General features: G+C 47.9%; 1 protein-coding gene across 3 annotated transcripts; it reads right to left on the reverse strand.

The window, feature by feature from the left end:
- Positions 1-511: 511 nt before the first annotated feature.
- Positions 512-18,667, reverse strand: DDX11 (DEAD/H-box helicase 11). 3 transcript variants are annotated; one of them, XM_057427883.1, is made up of 26 exons: positions 18,429-18,667; positions 18,051-18,287; positions 17,325-17,411; positions 15,594-15,748; positions 14,474-14,519; positions 13,835-13,942; positions 13,182-13,269; positions 12,520-12,722; positions 11,826-11,963; positions 11,674-11,720; positions 10,804-10,883; positions 9,462-9,506; positions 9,240-9,307; positions 8,659-8,697; positions 8,067-8,190; positions 7,405-7,542; positions 6,905-7,017; positions 5,973-6,045; positions 5,493-5,596; positions 4,557-4,706; positions 2,592-2,660; positions 2,357-2,457; positions 1,858-1,942; positions 1,222-1,297; positions 887-1,041; positions 512-786 (listed from the first exon to the last, which is right to left on the reverse strand). In XM_057427883.1, the coding sequence occupies exons 1-26, from the start codon at positions 18,579-18,581 to the stop codon at positions 757-759; spliced, it is 2,712 nt and encodes a 903-aa protein (XP_057283866.1). In that variant the 5' UTR covers positions 18,582-18,667; the 3' UTR covers positions 512-756. The 3 variants fall into 3 exon arrangements, with proteins under 3 accessions (XP_057283866.1, XP_057283864.1, XP_057283865.1); XM_057427881.1 differs by having other exon boundaries at positions 11,811-11,963; XM_057427882.1 differs by having other exon boundaries at positions 7,405-7,539; positions 11,811-11,963; positions 18,429-18,665.
- Between the last annotated feature and the right edge of the window lie 202 nt (positions 18,668-18,869).

Below are 18,869 nucleotides of genomic sequence, written 5' to 3' on the forward strand. Positions count from 1 at the left end.
CAGTGACCCCCAGCCTAGGAAGCAACCCAGGAAGGTTGGTTACATTAAAAAACAAGGTTTTACCATTTTCCACAGAAAGGTACGTTGCTGTTGTTACTGCCTATGTTTTTGCATTCAAAAGACCAGAGCAATCCTGTGCATAAACATGCTCAAAGGAGAAGAACTGTGCTGTATTATGGCCATACTGTTACTCCCCTTCAAAGAATGAACCTCCTTGAATCTATTGCCTGCTTGAAGCAAGGTGGAAAGAAGGGGAGAGGAAATGTTACCTTTAGCTGCTCTGTCTTACCAGGCTACCATGTATTTCCAACATGACACAAACTACTGGCCTGATAGTTCACAATTCCTGTGAAAAGCTGTTTTCAGTGGTTGTCAAGCTCCCCCCCAACTTGGTGGTCTATGGGAAGAGGCAGATGTGTTCAGTCAACGTAATGATACTCCCAGTACTTAAGTGTTTTGTGTTGAAAATATTTAATCAACTTAAATAAACCTTAACAGTGAAACAAACAAAGGTAAACAAATAGGACCCTCTCAGTACTGCCTTGACCTATCTCAGGCCTGCAGTCAGCTTCTCTCCTGGTTATGGTGCCTTACCATCATGGTGCTCAGATACTGAACAGCAAACATCCACACAGGAGGCAGAAAGCAGAAATTCACAAACTCCTTGGTACAGAAAAGCATGAACTGGTGGTGTTTCAGGTATTCTTCAGAGGGGTAGCTCACAGAGTTGACCTACAGCCCGTTCACTGGTCCACATCACGAAGCATCCAGCTTCTTTCGATGGAACTAGAAACACATAAAACCAGGCAGTTTTTTCCTGGCCTTACTCTGAAGTGAAAACAGAGGGAACTGCTTTGGTAACAGCACATAAGACACACGTTCTGACCTTTCTTAACTCTGCAAACGCTGCTCCAAAGGCAGGTTTCACCTGGGTTCTCTCCCTGATCCACTGTGGCAGTTTGTTAAAGATGGCAGGGCGTGCATACCTGTGGTCCAGGAGCAGGATGCTTGCAAAGTCCTTCTGATGCCGAATGGCTCTGCCTGCACAGAGCGTACATACACATTAAAATAGCCCACCAAAGTGTTTGCTCATGGGCAAGGAAGCTCATGCTCCCATCATCTGTACTTAGATGGATTAGTAATGCATCCTTTTTTCCCACCCTCCTAATTCAGTGCAGTCACGTTTTGTATCCCCCAGCCTGGCAAGGAAGGATGAATTACCTATTGACTGGTTTACTGCCTTCATGCACAGGTTTTCAATCAGCACTCTACTAGGTGGCTGGCCAGCAGCTCTGGGCTGGAAAGGAGAAACAGGCAAGACTGAACATGAGGCAGATGATGTAAATCAAGCTGGGGAGCCTTACTGACAGAGTAAGGCAAATGCTTTTACCCCTGCAGTGTGAGAAACGCCAAGCAGACCCCAAGCTGAGAGTCAGGAGGGACAGAAGAAAAGTTGCAGTCAGAAAACAATTTTGAGCATTCACAAAGAGCCAGCCCAGGGCCCTCTTGAAGGCAGGAAACTTGTCCCCAGCTGCCCAGTAACAGCATCTCCAGTGGGCAGAGAGAAAGAACAAGTGAGCCAAGAGAAGTGATTCTGGCAAGCAGCTTCTACCACCATGGCACCTCCTCTGGAGTGACAGGACCTTGCTCCCCTTTGAACTTGGGGCTCCCAGTGAGCCCCTCCACTGTGCTGCTTAGCTGTGCTTAGGGCCACTTGTATGTGCGCAGTGTGGACTCTCGGAGCAAGCTCAACAAGCTCAAACAATAATGTCTCAAGGCAGCCCTGGGACTTATGTGCTATGAGGAAAAGTTAATACTAAAAAGCAGAAGTGAAACAGGCGGATGTGTTTCTATTACCATTGTTTTGTCAAGCCAATCCATTTTTTCCTGGAGCTCTGGAGATTTAATGTTGGGGTAAGGCATTCCCACCATAATCACACACCTGCAAGGAAGAAGGACTGCATTATTCTTAATGTCTCATCCTAGAGCACTTTGCCAACAGACTGATAAATTAGAGGTCACTGCACCCCTGAAAGACAGCCAGCCCTGAAAACCAAAGGTGGCAATAAAGCACAGCAGTCTGACAAGCACGTTCTGAACAGAAAGCTGCAAAGGGATTCCGGGTGCCAGAACAAGGGATTATCTAGCACAGCAAGCCTAACTGCATTACTCATGTGAAAAGTAGCCTGGACAAGTGGGTTTTACACCACCCAGCAAACCTAGGCCCGTTGGTTTAAGCATCAGCCCAAGCCATGTGCTCCCCAGGATTTTCTATCTATGCAAGTGCGTGTGCATCCTGCCTGGAATTGCCACACCACAAGCCCAGTGCTCACCCTCCAAGAAGCAGCCCCCTTACCTTCCCAGGTCATCAGAGAAGTTGATCCCTTCACTCATTTTGCCTCCAACCACAGAAAGCAGCAGGGCCCCTGTCATCTGTTCTCCTGCCTCGCTGCAGCGCTGCAGGAGAGGGACCAGCAACTTAAACCAGGTTTCTGTGCTTCAGAAACACTCCCACGCCTGGGCTAGAGCCCTCCTGCCTTGCTAAAAGCTGCACTGCCCTCTTCAACAGCGCTCCCACCAGCTCAGCTTACCTTTATGCACTTGGCATATTCCACCAGCACCTGCTCCACCTGGTTGGCTTTCTTAGGCTCCTGAAAGATCTGTCATGGGCACAGTGCCTCAGTTGCAGCAGAAGGAAGCAAACAGTTTAAAGAAAGCAAATCATTTTACTCCCATGCTGTTAAACTGGTCAGGGAAGGGCATATGATTGCCTGAAAACCCAACATAAGCAGCACCTTTCCCCTCCAGCCTGGAAGCACACTGCACACTCACTACAGCACGTCTCAAGTGGGAAGTTGAAGGGCTCCGAAGGGAGCAGCAGCTGCTCCTGGCCCTTGACATTCCCTTTCAGCTGTGGCAGACCTATCTGCTTCTGCAATAAGTTACAAGTCATCTGGGAACCAAAAGGCGGAAATACACCTCTGTGAGTAAAGACCCAGTGGAGTGAGGAGTCCTCCAGGTGCAAGATCTTGGAGGACAGTGACAGGACCAATCAATTCAAATCACCAATTAATTCCAAGTAATCACTCCCCTGGCACAGTGAGCAAATTAGTTTTCTATGCAAAGCATAAAGTAATATTTCTTTATGTTATTCTAGCATGCCTAATTAGTTACTGAAAGCCCCTGCAGTTAATTAAGCTGTATTTTGATAGATGCTGCACTTTGGCCCAAATCACAAGTTGTTTGCCTAGTAAACAAGAGGTGCAACATCTGTCTTGTGTGACAGTAGAGAACCTAAAGAATGTATTTGTTCTTGGTTAGCAAGAGGTACTATCAAATTTTACCAGCCAGAAACAGTCTTTCAGTAGAAAAATACCAAGCAATTACAAACATAAGCCAAAACTATTCAACTTATTAAAGAGTAGCTATTTAATCCTATGATTTAAATGAATTGTCCCTGTGTAATGTATATATAATCTCAGTGTGATCTCACCACAGCCACCTTAGGAAAGACTTTAACCTTCCTTTGCTATGATACAATCTTGTGTGTGGGCAGCTGAAAGTCACACTTGCTGCACTTCTACCAAATTGCTTTGCTAATGCATATCCAATTTGCTGGAGACTGCAAAGGCCAAACAAGAACAAATCGGAGCTGAAAGGCAGATCAAGCTGCCTTGGATCAAAGCCTTCGAGCAGCAGGCAGGCCCTGGGGACCCTGACAGAACACACCTGAAAGACACCAGGAGTGATACAGATGGAGAAGCTGAAGCACAATGCTTCCACCACAAAAACCTGCAGGCAGATTCGCATGCCAGAATGCCTGCACCAAGGCTGTGAAGTATCTGGTTCTGTGCTCTCCTCATCCATGTGGTAAGTTATTTAGCTTTTGGTAAATGGAAGTCACAGCCGGGGTATATACAATTCCTGGCACATGATCCAAGATCCCTGCCCTATGCCACGAGAGAGCCCAACCTTCAAATGCTTGTGAGAGTCACTGCAAAGATTTGACATTTGCAGTCATCCCCCTATTTAATGTTTCCCATGGCTTCTTCAACAGAAGTCACCACTGCTGGTCTTTCAGTTCTCATTTCTGTGTTTCTATTAGAATAAAACCCCACCATTTGTCCTGTGAACCAGTCTGGTCCCACTCTGCCTAGCCCTTCGTTGTGCTGGCCTGTGTTCAAGGGACACATAGCTGAGCTTGGGGAAAACAAATCCCCTATAAAAGCCCAAACTGAGCAGCCCCCCAGCTACCCAGGCACAAGCTGGCTGGTTCTGGAAAGCAAGGTCTGTCTCCCCCCATGGCCACTACACAGACTGTGCTCTTACAGAATCTATAGCTGCGTTTAATCTAATTTAGATCCCAGCTCAGTGATCAGCCACCCGGGAAGTATCATTTCTACATTACTGGAGGGATTAGCTAGATAAACATCCGCTCTGCTCTGCTGTGCAGACTATGAGAACAACTTAGCGAGGGAGGCCCTTAATGCATACATAACTGTTTGGTTTCTGAAACCCCCATTTAAAGCTCCAGCTGCCCCTGGCTGCACAATTACCTTCTTCTTCACTGCCAGGCGGGTGAGCAGCCCTGTCTTTTCCCAGTGAGCATATATCTGCTTCTCATATTCGTAGGAGGGGAAGAAGCACACAACGCCCCCTGGGACCATGTTGCACAAGTTGCAAAGGATTCGACCCGTCTCATCCATCTGCAAGAAAGACAAGAGCATATTGCAGCTGACAGGAGCTCAAGCTAATGCCACTCCAATTCTGTGCACAGTTCCAGGATCAACACCTCCCCTGTGATATGCCTTAGGGATGAGAAAATGTGGGAAATATGCCAGGTCTAGGAGAGCTCTCTAAAGGAGATAGGCATCACAAAAAAACCTCATTGCTGCTTGGCCTCTCCTCCTAGTCCAGGGTTTCTGTTAATGCTGTGGAGCAGTGGTCATTCAGGAAAGGTGGGTTTATGTCTGTTGTCCACGTGGATGGGACCTGTCACACGAGAACAGATGTGGAGAGCACATCTGGTGGAGATTCAGCAGGGGCAGAGCAGAGCCAGCGCCTGGCCTTGGGTCCTTCCTGGCCCATAAGAGAAAGAAGGTAAAACTGCAGAAACATCTGCTGCCATCCCTATGGTTTGGGCTGCACTCTGCAGGGCTGCCACACTCCTCTGACAACGAGCCCTTTGAACTGCAGTCAGAAATCTCCTGCTGAGGCCCAGCACACAAATGCAGGATCTCAGTGCACCCAGACAGGAGCTGCTAGTACTTCTCATCTCCAATAGCTACCTCTGAGCAGGCAGCTCAAAGACTCTTTTGCTGTTACTCTTTCCCAACTAATTGGCAACACACCTGCCCCAAATGCTATGGATTTCTTTGTCATGGCTTTTGACTGACCCACCTTTCACACAGTGTCCTATGAAACAGAAGCATGTGAAGTGAAGCAGAAAAGCAATACCAAGGAAGGGAGCAAAGCACAAAGGGAAGACTGACCATCTGAGGCATGCTTCTCGTCAGGTAGGTGAACTCCAGCTGCTGGTTGGAAGGACCACTGCAGAGGATTATAGGCAGAATGTTTTCTGGAGGAATCACATGTCCTGCAGACAAAAACTTGCAGTGAGAATCGACATCACTGCTGTTGGCACAAACCCCACTAGCTGAAGAGCTAAAGCCCTTCACAGGTAAACCTGTCTGCAATGACAAGAGGCACGCATTTGCCTGGATAAGCCAATGCACCCAAGTCACTCAGCTCTGACTTCCACTCTCCAAGCCCCTGCGAAGAAGGCACAGCACACTGTGTGTGACCACTGAGGAAGCTCAGAGTGGAAGGCAACTGGCACTCCTTGGCTGCCACAACTGCAAGGAAAGATGCCATGATACTTAGAGGGCTGACAAACCAGCAGCAAAGGCAAACAGCAGTACTCTGGTCTCACAGAGGCAGATGACCCCCACTTGCCGTCCCGGCACACTCACCACAGGAGAACTCCACCACACGAGCAGGGTCCACACCAGCAGAGGACAGCAGCTGCTCTCGGAAATCGGCCACCTGTGAACCACAAGACAAAGAGAGGTAAAGTACCAGTGTCCCAAAGGGCACTACATCAGCAGCACCCCTGTCGAGGGAGGGAGGGAGGGACAGCAGCTCAGCCCTGCAGAGGGCAGCGGGCTCCCTCTGTGATGAGCACCCCAAGGGCATGGGAAAGTGGCTCACACAGGCCAGGGCTGGGGGCGCGCTGGGGCATGCAGGGCACCAGCGTAAACCCCGCATGGTCCAGGGGCCGGGGCCGCTGCCCACAGGACACCGCATCTGCCCCGCGCTCTGCCCGCAGCGCGGCGCCACAGCGAGGAGCGGCGGCGCCCCCTGGCGGCACGGGCGGAGGCGCCGCTCGGTATTTCAGGACATCCATGTCCAAGAACAGGATCAAAGTAACCAACGGGGATGTGAGACACATCCCGCCGTGCCTGCACAACGCAAGCACTGCCTCCTAGGCACTGAAACAACGGGAGCAGCACAAGCTGCCTGCCACCATCCCAGCGCTGAACTCCTCATTTTTCTGAAATGGGATGGTCCCTGTGGGATCCCTGTCCCTTTAGGTCAGATGGTTTCACTACGTCCTGGCTGCTACCCATGCTAGCTCCAACCTACCGTGAGCTCAGCTTCAGCCTGCATCGTCCTGAGGACAAGGCTGAAAAGGGCAATCCTGCCCTTGCACCTACAGCTTTCTGCATAAACAGGCAGGGAGACTGTATCAGGGAGATAAAAGGAGATCTTTTCCCCACACACGCCATTGGAAGCTAGAAGAAGAGCACATCCCAGCGGGGCCAAGCTGTTATCTTTCCATGCCTACTTGCAGAGAGCATGAGACACCTCCTGAGACCTCAGCATAGCATCCTTATTCCCTCACCGGCTGCATGGTGCCCCCAGCAATAATGACAGCACGGCACTCTTCCACCACCTTGGCAAAGTGGACAGCTGGATTCAGCAACAGGAATTTGAGGCTGCTCTGACCAACTGTTCCTGGGAAAAGGAGAGAGCCAGCATCAGGAGCCAGCTGTGACGCATACATACTCAGATTCCCTCCTGCCCCGGGCACTCTGGCCACCTCCCAAAGCAAGGACTTGCTATTCAGCACTGCCAGAGGCAGCAGCAGGTTAACGCCAGCCTGGAAGTTACCTTCTGTTCCCCAGTGTCCCTGGAGATGCAGAAGGGGCACAGTAAATGGCAAGATAAAAAAAAAGACAACTAAAGTGGGAGCACAGCTCTGCAAACCCTGGCCTCGATGCCCTTCGTTAAGAATCCCTTTGGGTTCATGAGCATCCTCAGACAGACCAAGCCTGTATCACTGCCAGTGAAGCACCCTTCTTGCGACTCACGCCCCTCTCCCCAGCTCACCCTCTGCAGTACCTTGCCTGTTGATAATGATTCTGCCATCTTGGTTTGCATTGGTGAGGGCCGAGAGAAATCCTTCAATCTGCATCAGCGGAGAGGCAGTTCGGACCTGGTCACGCTCAGCCTCCATGACAGGGCTCTGGGGAGTACCTGCTGACCCAAAGACAGAAGGAGGGGCAGGCAACTTAGGCCACACTTCTGAAGACAGGGATGAAGTATGAAATACAGATGGGTCCCTTCTACAGGAACATGGTACCTGGTCTTCATATGCAGGCAGAGAACAAAGACCCAATAAAGGAGAGAACCCAAATTCCATCTCATTGCTAGGGGAAGGAATAAACAAATAAATCTGGTTTTTTGTAGCTGGCACCACTAAACAGAGCTACCAACAGCAGCTCAGGTCCCAGAGCAGGCATGTCACAGCAGTGCAGATCTTGAGTGCATGCAGTGTAAACATAGACCTACATCATCATTCAGCTTGGGATTAAGAGATCTTTTAATCATACATCTAGTTGCCTAGGTCATCTAGTCAGGTATGTTAAAAACATCTGTGCACAACAGCTTCTGCAGTCTCTCATTCTTCAAATCTGCCTCGCCCCTTTCCTCACATGGATAGATAGAGGCTCCACAGCCTCCCTTTGTCTGCAGATGCATGAATGCAGGAAGCTTGAACTCACCCTCTGTATCAGCTCCCTGCTGGAGGGTCAGAAGAAAGTTCTTCAAACCACTCAACTTCTGGTTCTCCTTGTTGGACTTCACAGCTGAGGCAGGGCTTCCATATTGCTCCACAAACCCAAAGAGCTGCCAAGCAGAAGCCAGAAACATTAAGTCTACCAACAGCAGGAACCAGACAAGATAAGCCCAGGTTTGCTCACCTGCCACAGATAAAGCTCCTTGGCAGGTGTTTGCGTACCAACCCAATCAGAATCTACCAGCGCAGCCCAAAGCTTCCATTACTTTCCTCCATCCACTGAATCAAAACCAAAACAAGTCTCTGATGTTTGTTCCTCCAGTGAAATGCAGCTGACCAGGCTTGGCAGGTTTGAGGCCAAGCAGCAGAGCATTAGCACTGGCTGGAATACACCACCTTGTCTGTTCCTTTGCTATGTAAGTAAAAGGTAATCTGCCCATATAGTGCTTTCTGCAGGAGCCACTTTGTTTGCAGAGCAGGGTGGAGAAGACAGGCTCCCACCCCAGCTGCTGTACTTCAAACTCAATGTGTGAAACAGCATTTGAACACAGATGACCCCAAATCCTCAGGGGCAGTACCTTCCTACTGATGAGGCTCTTTTCACAGTAACGCTGAACCTGTTGGAGGAAGACAGAAAAATGAAGTGGCATTCAGTTTCCCTTCTCCCATCCTGCTGCCCTTGGTCCCTGAACATCAGAGGTATCTACCTGCTGCTCTTGCTGTGCTCTTGGGGAGTGGTGCACAGTTTGTTGTTTTCTCCCAGACAACAGTTTAGCACAAAGGCATTGCTTCCAAACTGGAAGCACAGGGGGTTAAGGTGCTGCGCTTGGAGGTTTGAGGGATGGGGTAAGTTATTGGAGTACTACAGTTTCTGCATCCTCAAACCTTAGAGTTTAGCTTTGCCTACAGACACCCTCTCCACTTGTACATGTTTCATTCTTTCCTTCCTTCTGCCCCAAGACCACTTGTCTAGCTTCAGTGCAGTTATGCAGATAGCAGCAGCAGAGATCCATACACTGGGGAGGTAGGAGAGTCTGCTAGAAAGCAGGTTCTGCCATGTGGGCCTTGGCTGTACTTCCACCTCTCACACACACTTCCTGATAACCTTGAGCAAAGTCATTGCCACCTCTGCCCTAGCAGGTGACAGCATTTGCATTACCTTGAAGAGGTTGATATTGTCAATGTGGCTCTGAAACAGAAAGTCATTGATGGATTTTAGCACTGTCCCTGAAAGAAAGGAGGAGAAAAAAGGAGAACAAAATTATTAGCTCCTGGGTCAGCAGCCCCTCACTGCTCTGACATCAGTCCCTCATGGACATGCCCCATCAGGGCAGTGTCCCTCTTGATGGCTGCATACCCCAGATGTTCACTCCAGCCTTACCTGTTTGGGAAACAGCCTGGCAGCTAGGATTTTGGTTCACATTACCTGTAAAACATGAAACCAATTCAAGGAAGGCTTAACAGGCCTGTCTTTAAAATGAAGCAAGAGACTAGCAGCTGAGCTGAAAGGGACACCACACCACGACAAAACCTAAGAAATAACTATAAATCTGCAAAATGTAGCTACATAGACCAAACATCAGCTCCTGCTCAGTTTTAATTTCCTCTGCAGGGCAGCCCTACACTGGGGGGCAAGTGTTCTGCTGCATCCTAAGGAACACCACCTACATTCCTTATGTAGCAGGAGGCAGCAGGTAGGGTGGGCGCATACAAATGCTCACATACCATGTAGTCATCATGCTGCAAAGATGAAGGGACAGGGACTGCAGTGCATCCTTCACCCCTCCTCAATGCAGCAGCAGGGAGCTGGGAGGCTCATAATCTATCAGGCGACCGGGAAGAGGGCAAAACCTGAGGAGAGCTCCACGCCCAGACCCAGAGAGCCAGAACAGGATTAATTGCTGCCAATCACTGTGTTTTGTGTCCTTGTGTTTAACACCCACCTCACATTTCACTCTTGCAGCCTCAACCATGAAGCTGTACACAGGCTGCATTTTCTAATGAAAGCACTTAACTGAGTGTGGGTAAGAAAAGAGTGGCAGGAACAGAGCGGGAAGAGAAGTATAGGTTTGACAGAAAAGCAGAGAGAGAGCACCACCAGGCCCCTGCACCAGAGAGCTGCATTTCCCCTGGGCAAGGAGAAAGTTCTTTATGAACTTATAACAGGTTCTCACTCCTCAAGACACACGCAGGTCCAATAAACAGATCGTGACAGGAAAGGAGCCCTGCAAATTCCAGTGGATTTAAAATCACAGCAAAGTATTTTCTCTCAAAGGAAAGACACCACTCAGCAAAGATTCATTCTGCAGAGGTGCACCTGACACAGGTAGAGGCCTTGGTACCAGACAAGCCAGATTTATTCTGTGCAGGTCTTGCACTGTCCTGATCACTGTCACACATCTGCTGCGTTCCTCACTTAGTTCTCCACCTCATCCCCACCCAAATCAGACCTGAAAACCACACAAAAAGAGAAGGAAACTGCCTCTACCAACTTATGATGTCATCTGCTGCTCCCCAGCTAATCAAGTGAGAGGGGATGAGGCAGACACCAGTCAGCATCCCCATATTATAAAACAGCCTGAGAAATACAATTACTGACATCTGAACTTACACATGAGCAACATTTCCCCACAGTCTCTGCAGAGGGACAGACAGTGCCCTGAGGAAGCACCAACTAGCTCAGAGCCTGTCAGCATCCCTAGAGACAGAACAGGTCTGCTTACCTCCCAGCATGGTCACAAACCGCTCCAGCAAATACAGGATCTGTTTAATGTACATCAAGTTCTTTGCCTTCAAACGTTTCCTATGAAAAAGGAGACATATATAAGGCCCAAAAACATCTCCAGGGACTAACTCAAGTAACTGAGCTGCAGAAACAAGCACCTGAACCCCTCTTCATTTTGAGGAGACAGGAACCAAGAATGATTTCTCGCAGGCTCACTCCCCCTGTTTGTGACATGGCAACAGACCTCTGGATATCCTGCCTGAGGTCAGCTCAAAGGACTCACCCATGCACCCCACACTGTTCCTACCATTGCCTTTCTCCTCACACATTAATCATAATTTATTGCAATGGCAGCGATACCTCAAGGCCTCGTTGCAGTAATGCTCCACAAATTCCAGGATATTAGCATTGAGCACATTAATCAGCCACTGCAGGGATGACGAGGTGCAGAGCAAAAAGCCACATATAGCTTCCTCCTCCTTCCCAGAGCTTACTGCCTCTGTCGTAACACCAGTCAGCACATGAAAGACTAAGGTCCAGGAGAGACATAAAAAGACTGAATCTTTTGAAAAGCTGATTCACAAAGCAGGAGCGATTAGAGAGACATCTTGGGAAAGGAACTAAGAGCATAAGGGAAAAGCAGAATCCTCACAGTATCCCCCTTCTCACTGCTTAATACCATCCCCAGGAGTCACACTTAGGTGGATTCTAAACAAAGATAATAAGGCAAGTGGCTTTTCATCTGCAAAAGTATTAATGCAAATTACTTTCCACCAGGGAAAAGCAAGAAAGACCTTGTAAACATGACAGAAACCACAGCATCCACACTGCCTGCCTCTGTTGTGCTACTTTCCTCCAAGATCCTCACCTGTATCGCTCCATGTACTGCAGCAGCTGGGAGTGGGCACAGCACAGCTACATGAACACAAAAAGGAGCTGTTATTAAGGAGTCAAGAAAGGGCACTCTGCTGGAGCTCACATTAACCACACCAGTCTACGACTCACCTGAGAGCCACTGACCTCGGCACTATGGATACAGGTGATGGTGTCTATGAGGTTGTGGGCCTCGTCAATGATTACGACCTGGTCCTTCAGCTTGATCCCAGCAGCATTCCTGGTAGGCTCATGCAAGAGCATCTGATAGGGCAGCACCACCAGCTACAGGAGAAGCACAAACTGCCCTGATTCTGGTCTTCACCCTTACAACCTTAGGGCACTCTCCAACCACTGACTGAAGGCCTGTATTAGATGACCTCACAGAATTCAGTCAAGTTACTTTTATTATGGGAAAGGGAGGAGAAGAGACAGGAATACATGATTAAGGTGGGCACTGGGACATAAGCTGAAGAGAAATGATGATGCTACAACTGCCTATCAGCTCAGGTTACATTTTGAATCTCCTTTGAAGCACTGAAAGCATATCTTCTGTTAGAGAACCACGCCAGGAAGAAGAGTGGTGGCAAGAGCTAAGATTACATCTATGTATCAGTATTGCCTCAACAGTTACTGAGCCTTTCAAGTATTTCAGAATGCTGAGACATACTCACAGCCTATTCATTTCAAATGGATCTTCTCATTTTTCTTTGCTTCCTCAGCGTAACTACAGCTGACAGAAACCCAGGCTGTTTACAAATTCTCACAATATTTACAGTACTGGAGAGAGCAGGCAATTAGTTCATTCTTAGATCCCCTAGCATGAATTCTGCTAACTTACCTGTGCAGCAGAAATGGCGTATCGACTCCCGTAATACGGGCAGGCTTTGGTCTCCCTTCCCAAAGCCACCAACTGCTCAATATCCTTCACTTCCACTAGAACTTCATCACGGAGAAACTGCATTTGCTCGTAGGAATAAAATGGGCATATGGTGCGACTCACACGTCTCTTCTTCTCTCCATTCTCTTCATCACTCTTTTTTTCTAACAGCAGAAATCAAAAGAATGCTATCAGCAACACACACAAAAATGCAAATAACCACTCTGCAGAACCTTCTGCATTTCAAAGCAGGCTTTGTCATGTACACTTCTGACTAATCTATTCAAAACTTATTCAGCATCTCCACAGTGGACACTACTCTTGCCAGTTTGATTTAGCCATGTGATGCTTTCCCATATTTCTAGTGCTGAGTTACAATGACAATTATCCTCCAGTTGCATAAGTCCTGACCAACTTAAGACATGCAGAAAATCCATGCAGATTTCAGCATCCTAGCGTGGAAGTCAAGAAAAGTGCTGAGGATCTCCAGCTCTGTTCCTCCAACCTGCCGTTCCCAAGCTCCTACCACCCTCTTGCTAGAAATGAGTGGCAGTGCCCACTGCCTCTGGACTCTCACACCAGCTTTGTCAGCGATTGCTTTCCCAGGCTGGAAGTGTTCCTACCATGTTTGTTCTTCTGCATCTCCATGCAGCGGTCATTGATGAGCTGGAGAGCCCCCAAGCGTCGCACGTCCTCATTCACACACAGGTTCTTGGACATGCAAAGAGAGGAAGGGATAGGGGGTCAGTTAAGAACTGAGTGCCCCATGTGCACCCTTTGCTGTAAAATAGAAGATTTCTTTAAAGCAATCTCAGCCCAGAAACAAAACTGGGTAAGACTACTGGTCAGACATTGGGCACACTAACTGCTACAGTTTTTTTCTTGAAACCCAGAAAAAACTTAGCAGGGAGTTTAAAAAATGAGAAAAGGTGCACTGAGATGGCTCACTGCTACACAACAGTGCCTAAAAAATGCTGTCAGAACTAAGAGGAGCACCTTCCCAGTGACTCAGACATCTGTTACATTGCACATCTGAAAAGGTAAGAGATTTTTGCATTTACATCAATGGGTAAATGGCCAAAACACAGTTCACACAAAAATATTCATCACACACGTATCTGTGTCATGACCAACAAATGCTTTAGTGTTTCGACAGGAGATTCAGTCAACCCCCAAGGTATCTTCTGTGGTGTCACATTCACACACCCCCTCGTTGCAAGCTCTCTCACATTAAGTTAACACACACTCTGGGTCCCTTGTGAACAACAGCACATACCTGCCTGGATCCCAAGGAGACCAGACGCGTGTCTTTACTGAAAGGACTTTTCTGCACTTCACGCACAAACTGAGACAGCTGGGAGTGAGTGCGGCTGCAGTAGTAGATCTACAACAAGGAAGAACAAAGGGAAGACAAGAAGAACATGGAAGCCAATCTCCCACCCACAATCAATCCTGCAAGGAAGCAGCCAAGCACTTCTACAAAGTTAATGGTGCTCAAGCCTTCAAGGAAAGGCACATGTTTGAGTATCACCTTGCAACTGTTAAGGCAAACACACTTATCTCCTTTTCTCCTATGCATTTGCCTTTGTTTCCATTTAATTTTCCAAGACCCCTATAAAACCAGGAACTTACTGTTGAAGAGTCATAAAAAACTGTGTCTTCCTGTGTGCTTTTACAGCAAGCCACAGTAAAAATTCAGCAATGCTAGCAGGGCAAGCTGCTTAGACAGCCAGTGTTGCCAAGAAGATGAGTATAGCAGAACTGGCTGCTACTATCAACAAACTTGTCAGGTCTTGAATGCTAGTTCCTCAGTCCTTCTGTACTGCACGACTCTGGGACGGGTACAAGGAAACCATCATTCTGCTCACTCATACACTGTTCTACAAGGCAGCACTACTTCCTTTCCTCATCTCACCTTAGTCACATGCTCCTCTTCCAAATCATCATCATCTTCTTCTAGCCTAAGAAAAGAGAAAACTCAAACAGTTTCCTTTCAGCAGATCACTGGCACTTAGAATCAAATGATGCTCTACTTCAAGAGAGAGGTCTCAAGAGAGATGGTTCTGTCATCTCAAGAGAAGCCTCAGATCTTAACTCAGGAGGTAAGAGAAAAATCAACTTTTTAACAACAGTGTAAGCGTGCACAATCAAGTCAAGCCTTGCTCTTAAAAACCCCACGTCTTTAGGGTTGTGTCTTTAGCAACTTCAAGATTAATTTTTCCTTCTTTTAAATCCGAGACTTCTAAGCCCTGGGCGCAAGCTAATCAGTGCTGTACTATTCTTTGGTGAGCTTATTTATTTTTGTAAAACTTTCCCTTTAGAGACAATTTACCACCCTCAAGCTATTGCATAAAGAAAAGCTTCAGGAAGATACTTAGCAGCTATAGAGTTCCTCCAAGGCAACAGCAGTTTAATGTTTGATAAACTACATATAAATGAAGTAGTGGTTTGGAACTTTTAAGGCAGAAGGATCTATCTAGATACTAATTAGTAAATGTGTATGTTAAATATATTTGACTTTCCATGCTGAAGCATGGCTTCTGGCCTTCTGCATAAAGCTAATGTATGAGAGAGAAAAGTGCACATGGGGTTTTCATGCTGAAGCTCAGTCTTTAGAAATGTGAACATCTCTCCCTTTAGAGTACCAAAAGGTGCCAATACTAATCTGCAGGACTGACAGCCTCCTGGAGCCCTGAGTTCTATCTTGCTTTTCAAATGCAAGGAACCTGATCTCAAGCCATTCATTCCACATTCTTTGGGAAACTGGACGTGGTCAAAGGCAGGACATTGCCACACATTTTAACAAAAGTGCACTTTCTCAGAAATCACTTCAGGTCACTCTGATCAGTCTTAACAAAAGCTTAAAAAAACCCAAAACAAAATTCCCCCCACAATACCAAACCAACCAATTAAACAAAGAACCCACCAGAACAACCACAGCTTGAACTGGGGATGAACTCCAGATGTGCATGATCACAGGTGATATCTCTTAAATCAAGGCAAGCCAAAGGAACCCATTTAGTCCCTGCCCTTACCCAGATACCACTTTCTTTTCTTCATCACTCTCATATTCAGCAAGAATCAGCTCCTCCTCATTGTGATCCAGCTGCTCTAGAGCATCTCCAGCTCCCTCTGAAAGAACCTCCTTGCTGAGCTGAAGAAGGCGCTTTGTCTCATCCTCCTCAGATCTCTGAAAGGAACACATGATCACATTACTGCTCATGCAGAAAGAAAGCTAACACACTCCATGCTTTATGCCATGGATGGGTCAGAAGACAGCAGAGTCCCTTGCAAGTAACACAGGGAATGGCTTGCTGGGGAACCCCCAGCAGGACAAACAAACGCACCAAGGGTGTCTGAAGCTGTTCAGCACCACAAAACACAGCTGCCACCAGCAAAGACTTGACCACATAGACATATATGAAGGCGAAACATAAAGAACTTCCTATGCAAAAGGCCCACTGAACTACTAGGTTCTCAAATTACAATATCCATGTAATCCAGTGTTAGTTGCTTAAAGTGGTCCATAAAAGACAACTGCTTGAGAAAAAAATGGTGTGCAAATAAACCCAACCAAACATATAAGGACATAATCAAATCCTCTGTCCACACTCAATTCAAAGCGACGATAAATTCAGCACTTCAGAATGCAGGGCACAAGGCTTCTCTTGCCATTTTTTCTCCAGTTATGTGGTTCCTACCCTAATGCAGTCTAGCGCTCTACAAAAATTCCATTACACTGTTGAAGACTAGTTTTCTGATCAACCTCGTGTCCTGATAAAGGAGAGTTCATTTTTTAAATCTGAAAACAGTATCTTCCAACGTCAATAAGCATTTTTTACCATAGCATTATGAAGCAATGCTGTTAGTGAGTACTACAGAGAAGATGAATCAGTTGCTTTTCCTAATCTCTATAATATTCTTTCATTTGCTTTCTTTTTTTTTTATCATGCTCCTCATTTCACATGCTTTTCATCCTCTTTCAGAGATGAAAGCTCTTTGTTCCACTTGTTTTTTATTTGCTGTTCACCTCTGAACCCTTGCTATTCCTGCCATATGCTTTTGACAGGAGTTGACCAAAACATAACAGAGCACTTGAGATGGAGCACACGAGAAACTAATAACCTGACAGCCTAATAAATCTGCCTGTTAAGGGGCCTGATGTGGGTATTTCTGGGAAGTTTGACTCATACCACCAAAAAGCTCTTAGAGTCAAGAGTCCTGAGGCCAGTTCACGCATCTAAATGGCAGGAAAATGTATCCGTGAACTTTTTATATGTAGAAAAGAGACATGCCTGGAAAGTACAATCACATTTGCTTTTTCTTTTGTGGGGCGAGTGTCTTCTGTTCCCATGTTCTTAAATCTAATCACAGTTCTACAGGTCTTATTCCAGCAGTACATATTGTTCATACACGCTCACAAAATAAAGAGCTTTCAAAATAAAGAAAAATCCAAGTATTAAAGCTTTTAAAACAAATGTAGAGGGCCAGAAGGCCATCAGAACACACCCCCTTTGTATCCACACACAAACATCGTCACAGGAAATTCTCTATGCAAAGATGGTTTTCCATGTCTGTACTTCAAACAGAGTATCTCACCAAACCTTTTGGATGGCCAATTTCAGGAACCTAACACAAAAAGCTCCCCAAATCCCAAACAGACAAACAGGGTTGGAAAATCCCATGTGAAGCCACAGATATAAGCAAGTATGAAGTACACTGGAGGTTCCAAACCAGGAAGTTCTGACCCCCTCAGGATAACTCACCTTCCTCTTTGCTGCATATTTTAACTGCACATTATTGCGAATTTTCTCAAGACGATCTTCTCGCTTTTTCCTCCTGATCTGCTCTTCCTATAATAAAAGGAGAGCAGAGGAAGGATGAAGTGCATTTAGTCTCAAACCCTGCATGCAACTTTCCTGTTTCCTATTTTTTTCCTAGAAAAAAATTAATTCCGAACCCAACTGTCAGTACACAGTCCCTTTCTCCAGGAGTGCATGCCTATTATATGTTACCATGTTAATATAGTTAGAGTAATATAGTTTCCTGTCTTATGCAACCTGTGTGGCGATGTCTCACCTCTCATAACCAAAACAAAGCCCTGTGAAAGACAAAGGCCACCACCAAAGTTTGCCTCATGTGTTTCCATGATATCAACCTTTCTGAGCCTCACACCTTGTGATTTTACATGTCCTCTACAGATGAGCATTTAATAAAATCAGAATGGTTCCTTTTGGAAGGGACCTTAAAGCTCCTCCAATTCCAATCCCCTGCCATGGGCAGGGACACCTTCCACTAGACCAGGTTGCTCAAAGCCCTGCCCAACCTGGCATTGAACACTGCCAGGGATGGGGCAGCCACAGCTTCCCTGGGCAACCTGTGCCAGTGCCTCACCACCCTCATAGTGAAGAATTTATTCCTAACGTCTAACCTAAATCTACCCTCTGCCAGACAGAGCCACTCCCCCTCGTCCCATCACTGCATTTCTCAACCTTCAGCTTGTCCACCAAGTCCCGCTCTTCTTTCTGCTGCACAAATGCCGTAACCCAGTCCGGCTCCCCAGCGGTGCCCTGGCTCTCTGGGCGTGCTGGCCCAGCCGAGGCCGGACACCCCTTTCCCTCTTGCCCGCTCTCCTCGGGTGCCAGCAGCCGCGCCTCCTCCTCTCGCTTCTTCTGCTCGAAGTCTCGGAGCCAGGTGAGGGCCCCGCAGATCAGGCTCAGCGATTTCCCCTGCCACAGGACAACGCACAGGGTGAGTGAGGTTCTGCCCCTCCGCGGTGACGGCCCCTCCTCACCGGGATCACACCCAGACCTGCCCCCTTCACCCTCCCCACCCCGAGGGGCCTCTGCCCTCCTCCCGGTGAGGCTCACCGTGCCCGTGGGGCTCTCAAAGATCCCGACCCGGCCAGCCTCCAGCGCGCCGTACAGCGCCGCCATGAACTGCTCCTGGATGGCGTACGGCGTGTAGGGGAACGGGAACCGGGCCCCGCCGGGCCCCGCCGCGGCCGCCTCCCCGCTCTCCATCCCGCCGCGCCGCTTCGAACCGAACGCCCGAGACGCACCGCCCCCTTCCCGTGACGCCGCGGTGACTGCGGGCGCGGGGCGGAAGGACCGCCCTTCCCCCGGGGGTGAGGGGGGTAAAGCTCGGTTCTTCTCGGTTGGAGCGGGGCGGTGGGATGTGGCTTGTGGTCTCCCGGGAGGGGTGGCGGGTCCGTCGGGTCCGTCGGGTCCGTCGGCCTTTCGCCGGGCCGTGACTCCTGCTCCGTGACGCTGGGTGATTCTGCCTTTACTAAGGCCTGGTTCCTGTCCGTC

The sequence above is a fragment of the Pezoporus wallicus genome, unplaced genomic scaffold, assembly GCF_028554395.1.
Source record: "Pezoporus wallicus isolate ANWC-B61680 ecotype Strahan unplaced genomic scaffold, APGP_CSIRO_Pwel_v1 contig_2908, whole genome shotgun sequence".
NCBI lineage: Eukaryota > Metazoa > Chordata > Aves > Psittaciformes > Psittacidae > Pezoporus > Pezoporus wallicus.